This window comes from Chiloscyllium plagiosum, unplaced genomic scaffold (genome assembly GCF_037043375.1).
Source record: "Chiloscyllium plagiosum isolate Xiang-an unplaced genomic scaffold, Cpla_swu_hap1 HiC_scaffold_2, whole genome shotgun sequence".
NCBI lineage: Eukaryota > Metazoa > Chordata > Chondrichthyes > Orectolobiformes > Hemiscylliidae > Chiloscyllium > Chiloscyllium plagiosum.
Window position 1 is genome coordinate 64,008,017 of NW_028270140.1, and position 20,816 is coordinate 64,028,832.

The 20,816-nt window shown below is 40.0% G+C and overlaps 1 protein-coding gene across 4 annotated transcripts in view; it reads left to right on the plus strand.

Annotated features, from left to right (window-relative positions):
* The window catches only part of LOC122561627 (dual specificity protein phosphatase CDC14A-like), a 101,827-nt gene that overhangs the window by 15,535 nt on the left and 65,476 nt on the right, over nt 1-20,816 (plus strand). For 2 of the 4 annotated variants that reach the window (XR_006315064.2, XM_043713557.2), the window contains exons 2-4: nt 3,323-3,413; nt 3,870-3,945; nt 18,468-18,560. Coding sequence is in view for 3 of the 4 variants with exons in the window: in XM_043713557.2 (XP_043569492.1) it covers nt 3,323-3,413; nt 3,870-3,945; nt 18,468-18,560 (260 nt within the window). In the remaining variant the exon portion in view is untranslated. Of the gene's footprint in view, nt 1-2,728; nt 3,049-3,322; nt 3,414-3,869; nt 3,946-18,467; nt 18,561-20,816 lie in introns of those variants that run through there. The other 2 variants (XM_087997329.1, XM_043713565.2) reach the window with 2 other exon arrangements.

Below are 20,816 nucleotides of genomic sequence, written 5' to 3' on the forward strand. Positions count from 1 at the left end.
GTGGTTAGCAGATCTGAATTACATGTTTGGTTGAAATGTTAGTTGCTTTTGTCTCTTGTACACAGTTTTACATAGTATTTAAAGCATAGATAAACATGCCATTTGGATAATTCTCATGATTCTTGTGAGCTTCTACCAACTATTCACGTAAAACAATTGATATTGCTGGTAGTTAACTGTAAATCAGCATTCAAGATTGCATTCTCCATGCCAACATCTCTAACAGTCTATTTGCCAACTATTCAGCAATCTGCTCTCTTGCAGTACAAATGTTGGTTTTCCACATGAATTGGTCTTCTTGCAAATTGCTGTGATGGCTGACACCAAAAAATGAGCAGAGTATTGAAGAACACCTATACGCCATAAATATTGATGTGATGAAGTAAATCTGGCCTTCCATAAACTGGCTTTGTGGTACTTCTTGTACAAGGATCAGAAAGTAGTGACTCATTTATTCTAAAGGCATTTCTATTTCATGTACAATCATCTTTTCTCAACAATTTGTACATTGTCTGCATGATAAGTTCCATGCACTTTTACCAATTGAACATCTTACTAGAATTATGTAGAATCTACAGTGAAATATGCTTTTACACATCAGATCCCATTTTAGCATTTATGTTCCATATGAATTTAATCTCAATTTTCTATGTTTTTCTTCCCTTGTTAACCAATTTCTCCTTAAATAGTATTAGCTTCAATTCTGTATTCTTAAATACAATTCTATCAAGTCACCTCTCTTCTTTGTTTAGAAGGAAGGGCACCAGTTTGTTCAATCTTTCCAGATTAGTATAACTCTCTAATTTGGTTTTTTCATGGGTTGAGGGCTTCACTGGCAAAGCCAACATTTATTGCCCATCCCTAATTGCTTAGAGGGTACTTAAGAGTCAGCCACATTGTTGTGGGTGCAGGATCACGTGGGCCAGACCAGATAAGGATGTCAGTTTTCTTCCCGAAAGGAATTTAGCGATCCAGATAATCGGCAATAGATTCATGGTCATCATCAAAATCTTTTGTGTCAGATTTTTATTGAATTCAAATTCCACCATCTGCTGTGATGGGATTTGAACCTGGTTTCTCAGAATCATACCTGGATGTCAGAATTACAAGTCTAGCAGCAATGCCTCTAGAACATCACTGCTCCTAAATTAGCCTAATAAGTTGATCAAAGTGTTCCATATCTTTTTTCATAGTATGCTGGGTGAAAATGCAGAGTATTATAAAGCTTGTTTTGTACGTGCAGTTTCTACAATTGATTATTTCATGAATTTTATCTTAAATTTCCCAAACACATTGCTGCTGTTAGTATATACTGTACTATTGCAGAAGCGATTTGATTTTCACTAATAGAGTCATAATGTCTGAAAAGACCATCACCTAGCTACTCTAATTCCACTCTCCACCACTTGGCCCATTGCCATGGATCTTATGACATTTCAAGTGCTCATCCCTGCATCATTTAAGGGGTTGTGATGTTTCCTGCCTCTATTGCCCTCCCACGCAGTGCATTCCAGATTTCCAGCACCCGCTGGGTATAAAAAACATTTCTCAAAAACACCTTCTAACCCTCCTGCCCCTCACCTTAATAAAAATTATGCCTCCTTGCAGAACAGCTGGTTCCTTTCCACCTTATCCTTGCCCCTCAATCTATACATGTCAGTAAAGAGGTTCCCCCTACCTCTTCTGCTGTACAGAAAACAGTCTGAGTCCATGTAATTTGGCAAATGGAGTATAATACGGGAAAATGAGAAGTTGTTTATTTTGGGAGGGAGAGCATAAGAACAGTATTACTTAAATGGAGAAAGCTCCAACACACAACACAGCTGGCAACATCTGTGGGAAGAAGGCAGAGTTAATGTTTCAAGACCAGTGACTCTTTAAAATGCAACATCCCAGTGTTTCTTTGTCTTTGAGAAGTAGCATAATAAGCAAAAGCCACATGGGGATAAAAAAATGAGATCATAGAAATTATTTTTACAGAAGATCTATTTTATTTGTCTGTTGTAGTACACAGACGATGTTCATGTGTGGAATGAACGTCTTGAGGTGGATGTGGATACAATCTCAATGTTTAAAAGACAGTTTGACCGGTACAGTACACGAATAGGACAGATTTGGAGGGCCACGGGCAGGTAGATGGGACTAGTTTAGTTTGTGTTTATTTTCAGCGGGGACTAGTTGAACCAAAGCGTCTGTTTCCGTGTTATATGACTCTATGACACCATATGTATTCAAAATCTCTTCCACTTCCTCATTCCCCATGCCCTCTTCTGTGTCCACTTCCAAGGGACCAACTTCTGCGCTGTAACCAGTCTGTTTCTTTTCCTTCAACCACCTACCGGTTAATGCTGACAGGGATTCCACTGCAATTCCAATATTGCGCGTCACAACCTCAGCATAGTAAATAAAAAGATGTTACTGCCTGGCCTAATTCTCTGGATTGCCTGTTTTCCCTGCGCAGAGGACAAGCTCTAGGGGAATGCACTGAGCTGCAATAGCGCCACTGGCCTCCGATGTGAAGCTCTGAGATGTCAATACTAAGAGGTGAGGCGGGGTTAATGGATGACGACAAGAGGTTTCCACTGACAACCAACAGGGCCTCATTCCAATAGGCGGATTTGTATTGGGGAAGTGGGCTGGAGCGAGTGTAAATCAGCCAGGGGCTGGCCAATACCTGGGGAATGCGGGCATTCGGCTTTTTGAGTGACAGGCTGCAGGGCAGGACAGAGACACTTTGACTTTTGGACCTTCGGTGGCGATGCGATAGCTGTTCGAACATTGGCACCACTTTTCCGCAATGTTTGCGGTCCCGTGAATGCTGTAGTAGTGTTTGCTGCAAGTGTTTTCTCAGCCGGAGGGAGTTGCACTGAAGGTTGACCTTGGGCGAGCCCCAAATCGGTTATCAGCGTTTGTTTTTTCCCTGAGACTGGGCGCAGTTTTTCAGCTAAAGTGCGTGCTGAAAAGTTTTTACAGCTTTGTTTCGTTTTTGTCTAAGCTGCGGAATGGCGGACGGAGAAGAGCTGCTTAATGCGGCGGAGTTTATAAAAGGTGACGGCTTGTGTAATTGATATTGATTTGGTATGGCTTACATTGAGGAGCAGATTCTAAACTCCGTGGTTTTAAGGCATGGCGGTTTTAAATTTTAAATGGTTCCAAGTTAGGCAGCAGCCTATCGCGAAGCGCCTGAACCATGGATGTGGTTGTTTGTGTGGGTGAAGACAGACGCTTTGCTACTTCATGCAGTTTGTAAATGTGCAGCAACGGTATATCCTTAATGGGGCACGGTCAATGCTGTTTATCTCTTCTGTTACTTGTGTTTCAGATCGGCTGTATTTTGCTATTCTTCGACATAAGCCCAAAAACACAGCGAATACGCACTATTTTAGCATTGATGACGAACTTGTATATGAAAAGTGAGTATATTTTCGAGACTTACATTTAAAAAAAAACCAGGAAGACTTTTTTTGAAATGTCACTTTTAAAAACTCAGATGTACCTCAGTTACTGCGCAGCATCGCCCTAGATATGCCAGAACTATCCTTTTGATTTAAAAAGTTGGTTCTAGTCAATTTAGACATACTTTCACTTTAACCAAGTCATTATGTCAAATTTGCTTCTGAACGGAAGGATTAACAGTCTTTCTCGCTGCGTTTCTATAGTTAAGACCAATCCTTGTTACATTAATTCATCAGTGTGGTTAAAACGCAGTGTGATTTTAAACTAGCGAAACCCCTAAAAACGTAAAGGGGTGCTAAAGAAGTATTCTGTCGTGATAGCATTTACAACAGTGTGGGACAGACTTGATGGACCAGCTGGTATTTATCTTTAATGTGAACTTGCATGTTTCTTCATTACTTTTTATTTTCCAGTTTCTATGCAGATTTTGGTCCTCTGAACATGGCCATGTTATACAGATACTGCTGCAAACTAAACAAAAAAATAAAGGTAAATTGAAATGAGTTTTTCTAAATGTGCTTTTAAACAAATGTCAAGAGCTCCACAGCTAAGATTTCAAGATAGCCACCATAGTTAGTGTGCAAGTGAGAAAAGTTAGAGATGTCCGGGTTTTCCAGGAGAGATTTTCAAGTTGAATTTGTGTGCATTGGTTGATCATTGTTCAAAAAATACCTGCGGTCATTCCAGTGTAGGCTAAATTTCTCCTTTTAACAGTGGAGTACTGAAATGTGAACTTTATCCACCCATTCAAAAATGTTACCCCTCACCTGAGGAGTTGCTGAGACTTGAACCTGGCCCTCCTTGCTCACAGGCAAGGGCACCATGGGGCTGCTGTTGGGTAGCTTGGCTAAGTGTGCTATAAGTGCAGAACAGGAGAGTTTTAGTCAATGTAATTGAATAATTGCCTATGCATTGCACATGTGATTCACTACTTGGTGTTGTCGTCAGATAATCACCTGAGGATTATCAGATTGGGGGAAGGAGATGGTGGTGGAGAGGAAGGTGCATAATTCAGTGTTCTTCTGAAAGTGACTTGTTTCTTTTGTTTCCACCGAATATTAAACTTTATAATGGGAACTGTTTAAGTAAATTTTTTTTTTGTCCTGTAATTGTATCTTCCTGCAGTGTTGGCACTGAAGTCCATACTTTTGGAGGATGGAGGAGGGTTTAATTATATCCAATAAGTATTTTTTCAAAATGGCAGCATTTCCTGGTTTAAATGTGGGCATAAAAATGTTTAATTGTTTAGATCATGATGTTTCATACATGGATTATATAGTCTGCATTTATTGTTTTGCAAGGTTCGATTTTATATATTTCATTTTAGAACTGATTCTCCATGACCATCCATCAAAACTAGGTGGAGGAAAAACACCAACTTCTGCATGTTTGAGGAAAACGTGATCTAATATAGTCTGATTACTTGACTACAGTTAAAATTATACATTTAAAAACAATAAAAATCTGATTTTTAAGTTGGTGAGCTTTAAGAATGTGTGGAATTATCAATTTTTTTTTTACATTTACAATTTCTCCACTTGGGTCAGTTCTCCAGCTCTGGCTACATTCTCGTAAATCACCTCTGCACCCTCCCCAGAGCAACTATATCCTTCCTGTAATGTGGTGACTGGAACTGCACATAGTATGCCTGTTGTGGCCTCACCAGTGTCTTATACAGTTTCATCATTGTAATCTCTACATTTTGTATTCTGTATCTATGCCAATGAAGGACAGCATTCCATATAGAACATAGAACAATACAGCACAGAACAGGTCCTTCGGCCCTCTGTTGCACCGACCTGTGAACTATTCTCAGCTCATGCCCCTATACTATTCCATCATCAACCATGTGCTTATCCAAGGATTGTTTAAATCTCCCAAATGTGGCTGAGTTAACTACATTGGCAGACAGGGCATTCCACGTCCTTACCACTCTGAGTAAAGAACCTGCCTCTGACCTCTGTCTTAAATCTATCACCCCTCAATTTGTAGTTATGCCCCCTCGTACAAGCTGACGTCATCATCCTAGGAAAAAGATTTTCACTGTCTACCCTATCTAATCCTCTGATCATTTTGTATGTCTCTATCAAATCCCCTCTTAGCCATCTTCTTACCAATGAGAACAGGTTCAAGTCTCTCAGCCTTTCCTCATAAGACCTTCCCTCCAGACCAGGCTATATACTGGTAAATTTCCTCTGCACCTCTTCCAATGCTTCCACGTCCTTCCTGAAATATGGCGACCAGAACTGTACACAATATTCCAAGTGTGGCCGCACTAGCATTTTGTATAGTTGTAGCATGGTATTGCGGCTCCGGAACTCAATCCCTCTACCAATGAAACCTATCACACCATATGTCGTCTTAACAGCACTATCAACTTGGGTGGCAACGTTCAGGGATCTATACACATGGACTTCCAAGATCCCACTGCACATTCACACTATCAAGAATCTTTCCATTGACCCAGTACTCTGCCTTCCTGTTATTCTTCCCAAAGTGCATTGAACTCCATTTGCCACCTCTCAGCCCAATTCTGCAGTTTATCAAAGTTCCTCTGCATCCTGTAACATTCTTCCAAACTGTCCACTACTCCACTGACTTTGGTGTCATCTGCAAATTGACGAATCCATCCACATATGCCTGCGTCTAAGTCATTTATAAAAATGACAAACACCTATGTCTTCTTTAAAACCTTATCTGCCTGTATTCTTCTGTTAACTGTTTAGTAAGACAGTTGAATTCACCGAGTTATATAGTCATAGGGATATATAGCACAGAAACAGACCCTTCGGTCCAACCTGTCCATGCTGACTAAATATCACAACCCAGTCTAGTCCCACCTGCCAGCACCTGGCCCATATCCCTCCAAACTCCTCCTATTTATATACCCATCCAGATGCCTTTTAGATGTTGCAATTGTACTAGCCTCCTCCACTTCCTCTGGCAGCTCATTCCATACACTTACCACCCTCTGTGTGAAAAAATTGCCCCTTAAGTATTTTTTATATCTTTTTCCCCCTCACCTAAACCTATGCCCTCTAGTTCTGGATTCCCCTACCCCAGGGAAAAGACTTTGTCTATTTATCCGATCCACGCCCATCAAGATTTTATAAACCTCTATACGATCATCCCTCAGCCTCCGCCGCTCCAGGGAAAACAGTCCCAGTTTGTTCAGCCTCTCACTATAGCTCAAATCCTCCAACCCTTTCAAGTTTCACAACAGGAAACAGAATTGCATGCAATATTCCAACTGTGGCCTAACCAATGACCTGTACAGCCACAACATGACCTCTCAACTCCTGTACTCAAAACTCTGACTAATAAAGGAAAGCATACCAAACTATTCTATCTACCTGCAACTCCACTTTCAAGGAGCTCTGATCCTGCACTCCAAGGTTTCTTTGTTCAACAACACTCCCTCGGACCTTACCATTTAGTGTATAAGTTCTCCTAAGATTTGCTTACATACAATGCAGCACCTCTCATTTATCTGAATTAAACTCCATCTGCCACTTCTCAGCCCGTTGGCCCGTCTGATCAAGATCCTGTTCCTTCTTCGCTGTCCACTACACCTCCAATTTTGGTCTCATCTGCAAACTTACTAACTATACCTCTTATGTTCACATCCAAGTCATTTATGTAAATGACAAAAAGTAGTGAACTCAGCACCGATCCTTGTGGCACTCCACTGGTCACAGGCCTCCACTCTGCAAATGCACCCACCACCACCCTCTGTCTTCTACTTTTGAGCCAGTTCTGTATCCAAATGGCAAGTTCTTCCTGTATTACATGAGATCTAACCTTGCTAATCAGTCTCCCATGGGGAACCTTGTCATTGTAACCTTGAGTTACTTTGACTCGCATCATCGTAAGGACCACACTCTCTTGATTAGATGTGAAACTTCAGTTTCAGAACTGTTGCTCCACAATAAATTACCATTCTCTCCACCCGTTCAATTGGCTATTTTACATTTTTGATCAATTAATTGATGTATTAATAGCATCCCAGAATTTGATGACATTGTTATTAGAATGAGCTGCCAGAGGAAGTGGTGGAGGCTGGTACAGTTGCAACATTTAAGAGGCTTATATGAATAGGAAGGGTTTGGTGGGATATGGGCCGGGTGCTGGCAGGTGGGATTGGATTGGGTTGGGATATCTGGTCGGCATAGACTGGTTGGACCGAAGGGTCTGTTTCCATGCTGTACACCTCTAGGACTCTATGACCATCCCATGTAATAAAAAATCAAGTTGTGTAACATGCATATTTCTGTTTTTTTGAGATTTTGTTTTTGTGTGAACCATCCACCTATTCTGTCGAGTAGGCATGATCCTTCAATATCTTGTTAAGACCCATCTCCTCCTACTTCAGGACCATAATTTCCCCTTGCACCGTGATCAACAATGCCCCCAACTGCATCTCTTCCGTTTCCCACACCTCTGTCCTCAAATCCTGCACCCCCACCAACCACAACAAAGATAGAGTCCCCGGTCCTCACAATCTACCCCACCAATCTCCCAATTCAATGTCCTCCATAATTTTCCACAATTTGCAGTGTGAACCCACCACCAAAATGATATTCCCCTCCCCACCCTTTTTTTTTTTGCTGGAACCATTTCCTCCATGACTCCCTCTTTAGGTCAGCATTCCCCATCAACCTCTCCTCCACACCAGGTACCTTTCCCTGTGGCTGCAGGAGGTGCAAAACCTCCCCTCGCACCTCTCCTTTTACTTCTGTCCAAGGCTCCAAAGAATCATTCCAAGTCCAGCAAAGATTCACCTGTATTTCCTCTAATCTGATTTATTGCATCCATTGCTCCTAATGTGGTTTCCTCTACATCAGAGAGAGTGAGCACAAACTCGGGGACTGGTTCAGGGAACACCTATGGTCCATATGCTCCAATCAACCTTCTGGTTGCCAGCCATTTCAACTCTCCTCCCACTCCCCGATGACATTTACAACCTGGCCTGCCTTCACCATCAAAATAAGGCCACGTGCAAACTGGAGGAAGAACACCACCTCATCTTCTGCCTCTGGAGCTTACAACCACATGGCCTTAATGTAGAATTCACCAGCTTTCAAATCCGCTCCAGCCTTCACTCTCTGCCCTGCCCCTTGACCTGACCTGTCCATTTCCTTCTCACCTATCCACTCCACCCTTCCCACTGACCAATTACAATCACCTCCTACCTTCATCCACCTATCTTTCCCCCAGCCCCTTTATTTGTTTATTTATTTCTCAGGTCCCTTCCCCCTCCCCTGTCCTGATGAAAGGTTCCAACCTGAAATGCCAACTCCCTCGGTTCTCTGTTGCTTGACCTGCTGTGCTTTTTCCAGCTTCATACTTTATTGACTCTGACTTCCTAGCAGCTGCAGTCCTTGCTATCTCCAACATACTTCAATTATTGAACTGAAGACATTAGATTTCTTGGTGTAGTACATTTTGATGTTACCTCTTCATAGGCACCTTGATCTTACTGATTTGTATAGGATCTTGACATGTCCCACATGAATAGGCTACGTTATTTGTAGATGTAATTATTGATCCACAAATTCACTTTTTGTTTCTCATCCAACTGTTGTCAAGGATATTCTTGGCATACTTTTAGTTTGAAAGTTATTCTGTCCTTGTTTTTATTCAAAATGCATTATCAACAGCACAAAATTAAAGTGACTGAGAAACTCCGCATTTGTAAAGAGAAAAATCTACATTAGTGTTTCAAGTTAGATGGCTGGTCTTCAGAACCCCTGTATTCCTGAATTTTGTTCTTTTCTTGCTCATTTCCTCTAGAACTTTTCGGTAGACATTTTTCCTTTCAAACTATTCCACCTGGATATATCAAAATTCATGGGCATTTCCCTTATGTTGATTTGACAAAATGTACTTGTATTTTTGCCATTGTCTGTGATGTATCAGTAGAAATTAGTAATTTTTGCTTTTGGATCTTTTGACAGAGTGAGACTGCGTGAACCTAGTTGCTATCTGTAATCCTAGACACTTTTTAATCCATAAGGCAGCCACACCATTTCCTGAAATCCCTGCAGGACTTTAATTGATTTGGCCCACTTAACTACATATGTACAATTCTTCTTTTGGTAACAATTAAACTATTCATACAATTTTCAAGGATAGATTCTGATATGTTTCTTAAGATCAGAGGGTAGTGATTGATGGGAAATGTTCTTCCTGGAGTTCAGTTACTAGTGGTGTACCACAAGGATCTGAATTGGGTCCACTGCTGTTTGTCATTTTTATAAATGACCTGATGAGGGCCTAGAAGGATGAGTTAGTAAATTTGTGAGTGACACTAAGGTCGGCACAGTTGTAGATAGTGCTGAGGGATGTTGTAAGTTACAGAGGGACATAGATAAGCTGCAGAGCTGGGCTGAGAGATAGCAAATGGAGTTTAATGCAGAAAAGTATGAGGTGATTCACTTTGGAAGGTGTAGCAAGAATACTGGGCAAATGGTAAAATTCTTGGTAGTGTAGATGAGCAGAGTGATCTCAGTGACCATGTACATAGATCCCTGAAAGCTGCCACCCAGGTTGATAGGTGTGTTAAGAAGGCATGCAGTGTGTTAGCTCTTATTAGTAGTGGGATTGGGTTTCAGAACCATGAGGTCGTGCTGCAGCTGTACAAAACTCTGGTGCGGCCACACTTGGAGTATTGCATGCAGTCCTAGTCACTGCATTATAGGAAGGATGTCGAAGCTTTAGAAAGGGTTCAGAGGAGATTTACTAGGACGTTGTTTGGATGGAGGGAAGGTCATATGAGGAAAGGTTGAGGGACTTGAGGCTGTTTTTATTAGAGAAGAAGGTTGAGAGGTGACTTAATTGAGACATGTAAGATAATCAGAGGGCTAGATCAGGTGGACAGTGAGTACCTTTTTCCTAGGATGATGGCTTGCATGAAGGAGCATAGCTTCAACTTGAGAGATGATAGATATAGGACAGATGTCAAAAGTAGTTTCTTTACTCCATGTACTAGGGGTGTGAAACGCACTGCCTGCAACAGTTGTACACTCGCCAACTTTTAAGGGAATTTATATGGTCACTGGATAGGCATATGGATGAGAATGGAATAGTGTTGGATAAATATGCTTCAGATTGGTCTCTCAGGGTGGCAGAACATCAAGGGCCGAAGAGTCTGTACTGCGTTGTAATGTTCGATGTTCTATCAAGCCAGTAGCTGGTCTCTGTTCTCTCACACATTTGATCTTTGGTAGATTCATCCTTTCAACAGTTTACACTAACACTTGAATTTCCTTGCTAAAGTACAGTTACTTGATTTTTAAAAAGTTGCTACTGTTTGCTTGAAATCAGCATTGAGTCTTGCAACAGCAAGTATTACAATTTGTTCATGGGTTGTCATATGTATGCTCTGTGACACCATGACTTGAATCTTGCCCTTGGTCCCTGTGCCAACAAATATGCTAAGGGTCTTGAAAATAACCAAAGAATCAGACATTGATTCCTTTTTATTTTTCTTCTATACTCTGTTGAGACATGAATGTGGTATCTCAAGTGGACAAAATGGCACTATATAATTTTGAAAACACTACATCCCTCACTTTCTCAGTAAATGAATGAAAGTGTGTTTCAATGATTAGCTTGCAGGAATGTAAATGAGCTTATGCACAACTGAATGTTCAACTTCACCATAACACTATTATGTATTTCAAATTTTTGTGTTGATCTATCCATGTAATCAGATTTATTAAACATGATAACCTTTGTCTTTTAACAGCAGATAATCCATTTTGTAGTTTAGTCACTTCAGAATGGTGGATCTTTTCTCTCTCAGTATTGTAGGGTATTGTCTAACAACGGGTGTGGTCTTAGTTAACTAATGTTCATCTTGATGTTGATGTCAGAATCCAACTCAATGCTTGTATATGATGTTTTCAGTACTTTTTTTTTGAAATGTGACATGTTTTGTCTTTGCAAACTGTACATGGCAGTGATTCTCTTCTGCTGATCCCAAATGCCTGGATATCATTTTGGGTTGTTTGCTTTTCAGCATTAAATTTCACAAGCACTTTATCTCCTGGCTTTATGGTAGCTCTAAGTATTTCATTTTGCTCAAATTCACTTTCACTTGATTCTTTCTTTCTATGTTGTCTTTTGTGTGCATGGTGATTACTAACATTTTTTCAGGGTTGCTCATGAAAATGTGTATACAGAGGATGTGTAAACATGATTGTAATTGGAGGTATTCCGCTTGTGTGGAGTTGCTGTCTAATTGCCTTTTTATCAAGTAGCATAAATCTCTACTTTTTATTTTGAGAAGCGAAGTAGCTGATGAATATTGAACTCATCACTGAGCATTGACATTTATGTTTGCTGAGGGACTCCAAACAAGGTGAAGATTGGTCAAGGTTTTGTTGAGGTTGATATACTTGTTTCCATGACACTGAATCTGCTCTTGTTCGTGACAATAAATAAGTTTTCATCCATATACACCTTGTCTCTGTGGCACTGCTGAATGTTTAGGCATATTAAGAAGGTCATAAAAGTTTGGCATTGAAGTTGTTTCCATGGTGAACAGATTTTTATGTCCTATCAAACAGTGAATTCCTGGGAACTATCCTTTTTTGCATTTTTAAGTTTTGTTTGGTTTTGACAAGTTGACACCAAAATTGGAGGTGTAGTACACAGTGAAGAAGGTTACTTCCGAGTACAATGGGGCCTTGCTGAGATGGGCCGATGCGCCAAGGACTGGCAGATCCTTGAAAAATGTGAGGTACTGCATTTTGGTAAGGCAAACCAGGGCAGGGTTTGTACAATTAATGGTAGGGTCCTGGGGAATATTGCTGAAAAATGTGACCTAGGGGTGCAGACGCATAGGTCTTTGAAAGTGGAGTCGCAAGTAGACTGGGTGAAGAAGGTGTATTAGTACGCTTGCCTTCATTGGTCAGTGCATTGAGTATAGGAGTTGGGATGTCAAATTGCGACAGTACAGGACAGTTTTAAAATAATGTTCAATTCTGGTCTCCCTGCTGTAAGAAGGATGCTAAGAAGCTTGAAAGGGTTCAGAAAAGATTTACAAGGCTGTTGCTGGGGTTGGAGGGTTTGAGCTATAAGGAGCTGCTAAATAGGCTGGGGCTTTTTTCCCTGGAGCATTACAGTCAGAAGACTTGAGCTTTATAAAACGATGAGGGGCATAGATAAGATGAAGAGCCAAGGTCTCTTCCCCCAGTGTTGAAGAGTTTAAAACTACAGGACATAGGTTTAAGTTGAGTGGGGAAAGAAGTAAAAGGGACCTAAGGGGCACCTCTTTCACGTAGGGAATGTATGGAGTGAGCTGTCAAGGAAGTGTGAAGGCTGGTACAGTTACAACATTTTAAAAGGCATCTGGATGGGTATATGAATAGGAAGGGTTTGGGGGGATATGGGCCAAGTACTGGCAAATGGGACTAGATTAATTTAGAATATCTGGTCAGCATGGATGAGTTGGACCAAAGGGTCTGTTTCTGTATTGTATAATTCTATGACTGATTCTAATTCACTGCTAACTTTCATGTGCTGGACCTGACAAAATATATTCAGCGTGTGGAATGGCAACACAGTGGTGATCTCATTTCAAGCTTAGTGAAGACTTTTTGAATGTTTTTACTTGTAGATTCTCTAAGCTGCCTCTATTATGTGCAATAGCCAATTTTCAGTTTTCTGATTTGCTTCTCACTTCATGTATCAGAAGATCGAACATGCTCAAAAAGCAATGATTTAATTTTTGAGTTGTAGTCATTTTATTAGGACATAATTGTCTCAAATTTCCAATTCTTCACTCCATAGGCTTTTTCTTTTGTGCTTGTAATAGCAGTCCTACACATTCACATTGTGAAGATACAAATGATAGTTCTGTAGAGACATCAAAAGCATAGGTCATAATCAGCAATGCTAGGAGAGTGTGAGATCAAACATCTGCGATCCCATTGCTGCTAAAATAAAGCCTCTGTGATGATTAAAAGTTAATATTGACCCTGTAAAATTATCCAATGTGCATTTACAATTGGCTGATCTTGATGTTGCTAATCTTGTGCTAGAATGCTTCAATGTGTCTATTAATAAGTGTATATTCAGTGTATTTTTCTGAATTTCAAACCTAAAATGCAGTCTACAGAAAGTAGACAAAGACTTTCCAAAAATGTCATAACTTTCATATTTTCACACTTTTTTTCCAGTAAGATTCAGTGTGAATGCTTTTTAATCAGAACTTTGCATGCAATTAAAATGTGAGTTCTTTTTATTTTCCTCCTACACTCCTTTGTTGGAGCTTTAAGAGGGCAAATGCACATTGCAGTTTTCAGTACATTATAATTGGTACAATTCTAAACATATTTCTGAGCTGAAAAATTGACCATGACTCCAACTGTGATAGAGCCCCAAATATGCATTTTTTAGCTTAACCTCAAAAGTTGACCACCAATTTTAAGCCTAAATATGTTTTGTTGACAGCTGCATTGACTGATGACACAATCTCCTGTACCTATTACAAAACCATACTGTAACATTCAGCTGAAAATTAAAGGTCTTCTCTTCCTTTAATCTTGAGCTGTAGATTCAAGTAAGTTTGTAGCAAACAATGTTAGCCTAGTTTGTTGATACTTGATTTATGGTAACATTACAGTACATGGTATGGGAGGATGTGCATAATTATTTCTATTTTCATTCTGGAACTAATTTTTTGGGTAGAGAATTTAAACAAAAATATTACAAACAATAACATGGTATTTTCCAGAAAGCCTACAGTAGAATTGAATTTGATAACATGTGAAAACTTAATTCAGTATTACTGAAAGCAGATATTGAGGTAGAATTAATTTAAATAGATCAGTTCTTTCTTCTGACTGTGTTACAATTGTGTTTTTATGTTCGCACCAGATGCTCACGTAGTTGTAGAGTTACTTAATGAGTACAGGATTACTTAATATACTGAGCACACATGATATTTTCATCAACCCATTTTGCAAAATATCCTGTTGTGGGTAAACCTAGGATGATTATCAAGTGCCATGCTTATCTTGGGATGACTGTGCGATAAATGAATCAGTCAACATTTACCTTTGATAACGTAGGCAGTTTACAAAGGACCATTTTTTTAAAGGGTGTATTTAAGAACAACACCGATAAGTGGAGTGTTGCAGTTTATTAGTACCCATTCAAGTAACATACAGCTTTTGTTGCAAGGTGAGAGCTAACTGGGCATCATCTCAGTGTTAGTAGTGAGATGTTGAAAGGCACATTCTGAAATCATAACTTCAAGATCTTTCGTCTGAAAGATGATGATGAACTATTTGCAGTAAGGTGTAAGATATAGCTCGAGTACAAACATGAATCATGTGACATCATGCATCTCTCACTCCTGAAATTTGCTCTTCAATTGAGCATGGATCTGATTTCCTGCTAAGCTGAGCAGGTGCAGATGGATCATGGTGGCCATTTTTGCACTGATAACACACCCTTTGCAATTAAAAATGTGTATCAAGAAATTCATTAAAAGAAGTCATCCACAGGTGTGGTTTGGCTGTATTTTTAGACCTGGTGAATATTATTAAATTTGAAATTATGATGCCTAGTATATATTGATTCCTTATTCTAAAGCTACTTCACATGGCATTATATTAAGCTGCTATCACAAAAGCTGCTTTTTAAAGATTAGATTACCTACAGTGTGGAAACAGGCCTTCGGCCCAACAAATTCATACCGACCCTCCAAAGAGTATCCCACCCAGACTTCCCTGCGTTTAACCCGGACTAATGCACCTAATACTGTGGGCAACTTAGCATGGCCAATTCACCTAATTTGCACATCTTTGGACTGTAGGAGGAAACCGGAGCACCCAGAGGAAACCCATGCAAACACTGGGAGAATGTGCAAACTCCACACAGTCGCCTGAGGCTAGAATTGAACCTGGGTCCTTGGCACTGGGCCACCATGTCGCCCCACATTTGATGATTTCTATGTCTTTCCTCCTTGAAGGCATTGAATAATTTCCCAAAGGACAGATTGTGTTTTGAACTGAAAAGTGATCATGAGAGGGACACTGGTGCTGCCACAACTGTTTTAAGTTTTTTTTCCTCTTCTTCCCCTTTCCCCAACCTCTTCAATTTCTCTTTCTTTACTCTCCTGATAAATGAATTTAGTCAGACTTGGGGTACACCACCACTGAATGAAAATTGCCTTTGAGGACCTTGCGTAGGAGTATGTATGTGTGTGCTTTTTTTTTTCTCTCCAAGAGGTTACTTGTTTGGGGTGTTGTAGGAGAGAATAGTATGATACAGCAGATATCAAGTCTAAGTTCAATCCTTTACTTTGACTGTATCTTTCCCTGGTTTTATTACGACCATTTGGTTAACTAGATTGTAATCAAATACCCTGACCCCACTTCAACCTTTTGCAATGCCTCCTGTGCCATTCTGTTTTTGAAAAGTTGCAATCCTCAGATTAATTAGCTGAGATCCAGAATTGTCATCTTGATGAGCTATCTGAAGTGCACTTTTTTTTATATCAAAGATTGAGTGTGAAATCACCTTTATCACTAAGCATTTATCACTAAGACATTAGGATGAAATTCACCTGACTTTGATGTCTTACCGTTGTGATCTATTAGACACTGTAATAAAATAATCAGATGCTTTCTGAAATCTTGTGTTTAGAGAGCAATAAGGGAACAACTCTGAGTAGGCTGATGTGGTTCCTGTTAGCAAATTGAGTTACTACACCAAACGTTTGCATACAATGTGCAGGAACTGTGGGTAGAAGCCAACTACCTTTTTACATGCAAATTTGGAACATTAATGCATAAAAGTTCTAAGTCCAAAACATGGTGCTTGTTTAGGGTTAGTGGTAAATGTGATAATACTTATAATATGTAGGGTTAGATCAATAGTACATACTGACTTAATTTGGAGCAGCGCATGTTTTTAAATATAGAGAGGGTCAGATTGCATTTTCAGCTTCTGGGAGTAACTGACTTCAGTTTCCAATTATGGAACATTAATACATTTCAGTATTGGATAGCATATTAAATAATGTGAAGAATAAACTGCAGAGAATTCCAATGGACTTTAATGTCTATTTTTGACTTGTGTACTGGTGCTCAAAATTTGTACAATGCTTTCTTGTAAAATGACTGTGTTGGAAAGAAGCTTGTTACTTCCTTAAGAGCTAGAATTAGGCAGATGGTACTCAAACAAGTGCATTTGCCACTATGTGTAACTGAATAGATATATTTGGATATGTAATATTGCAATGGTTTTGTAGAACAAGAACTTTAAACCTGATGCTATATATCAGACCGCATATTTTAAAAGTCTGAAGTATTTACACATTTATGGTATGAAGCTGAATGATACTGTTGAAACATTGATAAAATATCAACCAAAATCTACTGATGCAGCCTTTGGTCATTTGAAGCTAAAATTGCTAGATTCTGACATCAAAATTAAAATCAACTCATGGTCTACCATGTGACCATTTATTCCTACCTTAAAATGTAGGACTCCATTATGGACTCTGTATGAGTCACCCTAAAACATGGGTCATACTATTGCCTGCCAAAGATCCTATCTGTCAACTGGGAGGACAAGCACAAGTGACTACAGTACAAAATTATGCAAGTTAGGATGAATTGGCATCCTACTTTTGACAAGAGGATGTCTGATGTAAGTATCAGTCATTGCAAAATAGAATAATTGGATATGGGCTTATTTCGGTATCACCAACTGGTGTATCTTGGCTTTTGGATTTTTTTTTCCGGGGTAAAGTTTTTCTTCTATACCAAGTCTGTCCATTCCCAGCACTGATATTCACCTTTTTAGCATGCAGTTCAGCCCAAAAATGATTGATAAAAGATGAAGTCTATAACATTTAATGACTTAAGCTCAATCTGACTGCCATGTTTGTTTTTATTAACCTGTGTCCAATGATTTCATTGAAATTGTCTGTTGAATTGTTCACAATTTAAGGGGCTTTTGCAAAATTGGAGAGGCTAGCATCACATCACAAAGTCAGACTGTGTCTCTTAAAGAAGAGAGATACGTTGTGGCTGGTTGAGGTAATAGAACTGGTTTCAAGAGAGTGATCAAGACTTCGTTTGTAGGATGGCTCAGTAGGGCAGAGATGAGCTTCAAGATTTTCCAGAGCTGCACGGAAAGCCTTTGAAGAGGTGGAGAGATGTCCTCTATCTACAGGGAGCTAGGAAGCCTTTTATAACAAATGAATGTACACTTCTGTGGCATTCAGTGTCAGGAGCCTATTCCTAAGGACCTGAATAAAATGGCACAAAATAAGTTTAATGACCTTTTGATGTTTTGGTTGTAAGTTCGTGGTCTGCAATGTTAACTGTTTCTCTTTCTGCAGTTGCTGCCAGACCTGTTGAGTATTTGCAGCATTTTGAATTTTTATAAAACTTTTAATGTGGGAACCCCATTGTGTGGTTTGAAAAGGAAGAGGGCAGACTTAAATTTCTAAAGCATTGTTTCACAACTGCTACGTACCATCGTGAAGCAAATGAATGGCTGATGAAGTATCTTTGAACTGTCATCACTAGCTGACAAATGTTCTATAATGCAACAATGTGAGCATTGCAATCAAAGAGCATTTATTATAGTGAAATAATAATGCTTTTTTTCTGGTACTGTCTGAGATATAATGGCAGGATCTTTTGCATTATTTTGCCACTAGATTTAGAGCAAGCCTCCATTTAACCTCTCATCTGAAAGACTAGCTCTGATCATGAGGTATTGATGGAGCATTGCAATTTGCCAGTTGCATTTGCCACTTGTCTCTGATCCAATTATCCTCTAATCCCATTTCACTGATAAGCTACTGTGATTTACTTTGCAGAACACCATGAAAAATCGACTAGTTAGACAAAATGGTTTTAAAGCTGACATGCTGTTTCCAGCAAAATTAAAAAGTGTCAAATTATAAATAACATTTGTCACTTAGCTTACTACGTCCAGCTTTAGTTGCATTGTGATCATGTTTGTTTTTGTTGTAGTCATTTACTATGGGGAGGAAGAAAATAGTTCACTACACAGGGTGTGATCAGAAGAAACAAGCAAATGCAGCAGTCCTAATTGGGTCCTTTTCGGTAAGTGTATTGTGATCCATTTTAAATATGTAGTCATTTCATAGAAGTGTTATGGGATGTTCATACACTCTTTCTTTCGTTTGAGCTGAAATGCAAGAGTTATGTCGGTTCAGTTAATAGTGAGGTAAGGTGTGTTTTAAGCAGAGCACATAGGCCATGAAACCATAAGGTTTGGGAGCAGAATTGACTCATTCAGCCCATTAAGTCTGTTAGCCATGATCGAATGGCAAAGCATTTCTTAACCCCATCCTCCTGCTTTCTCCTTATAACCTTTTTGATCTGTCTTCTAATTCAGAACCTATCTATCTCTGTCTTAAATGCACTCAATGATGTGGCCTCCACAGCCCTCCGCAATGAGCCTCACAGATTAACCGCTTTGTAGCTGAAGAAATTCCTTCTTATCTCTGTTCTAAAGGGTTTTCTCTTCACTCGGAGTCTGAGCCCTCAGGTCATAGTGTCTCCTAGTGAAAACATCTTCTCTACGTCCACCATATCCAATCCTCTCTGAAACCAACAGAATACAATTGGATCTCCCTTCATCCTTCTAAATGTCATTGAGTACAGACCAAGAATACTCATAGGGCAAGCCCTTCATCCCAGGGATCATTCCTATAAACTTCCTCTGGACCCCCTCTTTTCTTAGATACAGAGCCTAAAATTGCTCAGTGTTCCAATTGAGGCCTATCCCATAGCCTTTGATAGTCTTGATAGTACATTTCTGCTGTTGTATTCTCCCCCTGTTGAAATGAATGCTAATGTTGCATTTGCCTTCCTCGCTGCCATATTAACCCTAAGACAATCCTTAGATAAGACTCCCAAGTAATTTTATGCTTCAGATTTCCGAAGCCTTTCCCCACTTAGATTATCAATGCCTCTGCTCTCCAGACCAAAGTGTATAATCTCTCACTAACCCACATTGTGTTCCATTTTCCACTTTGCACACTCTCCCAGCCTGTCCAAGTCCTTCTGCAGCCTTGCTGCTTCCTCAACACCACTTGTCCATCCACCCATCTTTGTCATTTGTAAACTTAGTTCCTTCATCCAGATCATTAGTGTATAAGTTGTAGTCCCAAAATTGACCTCTATGGAACTCCACTAGTCATCAGCTATTATCCTGAAAAAGACCTCTTTTTAACCCTAGTCTCAACCTTCTGTCAGTCAGCCAGTCTCTATATATGCCAGTACCTTGCCCCTAACACCATGAGCTCTTATCTTATTTAGCGGCTTCCTGCGTGGACCTTGTCAGATGCCTTCTGGAAATCTAATGGGATCACGTCCACTGGCTCTCCTTTGTCGAACTTGCTCATTACTACCTCAAAGAATTCTACCTGATTTGACAGGTATGACCTCCCCTCAATGAAGCCATGCTGACTCAGCCCTATTTTACCATACACTTCCAAGTACTTCACAATCTCATCCTTAATAATAACACTCACATCTTACCAATGGCCATGGTCAGGCTAACCAGCCTACAATTTCCAGTCTTCTGCCTCCCTCCTTTAAATAGGGGTGCTACATTAGTCATTTTCCAGTCACCTAGGACCCTCCCGACTCCAGTTACTTGTAAAAGATCACCAATGTATGTACAATCTCTCGAGCTATCTCCTTCAGAACTCTGGTTTGTAGTCTATGTGATCTATTTATCTACCTCCAGACCTTTCAGATTTCCCAGCACCTTCTTCTTAGTGGAGGCCACTTTATTCATCTCTGCGTGCTCTTTCCTCCCCCCCCCCCCCCCCCCCCCCCCCCCCCCCCCAAACTTTGGCATACTGCAGGCGTCTATCACTGAAAACATGCAAAGACCGTATTCCATTCCTCCATTTTTTTTCCATCTACTACTTCTCCAGTGATCCAATGTCCACACTTACCCCTCTGTCTTACCTTTTTTACGTATCTAAAACAAAAACACCTGAAATCTTCTTTTAATATTACTAGTTAACTTAGTCTCCTGTTCATCTTTCTCCCCTTATTGCTCGTTTTAAATTTTATTCTGCTTTTCTCTCTTTCCCCCCCCCCCCGTCCTCTGGCTTCCTGCTAATCTTTGTCATATTGTATATTTTTTCTTTTGCTTTCATGCTTTCCCTGAGGTCCCTTGTCAGCAACGGTTCCATCGTCCTCCTTTTGTACGCTTCTGCTTCCTTGTGATGAATTTCTGCTGAGTCTCCCGAATTACCCTCTGAAACTGCTGCAGTTGCTGCTCCACCATCTTCCTGACTAGGTTTCCCTTCCAATCAACTCTAGCCAGCATCTCCCTCA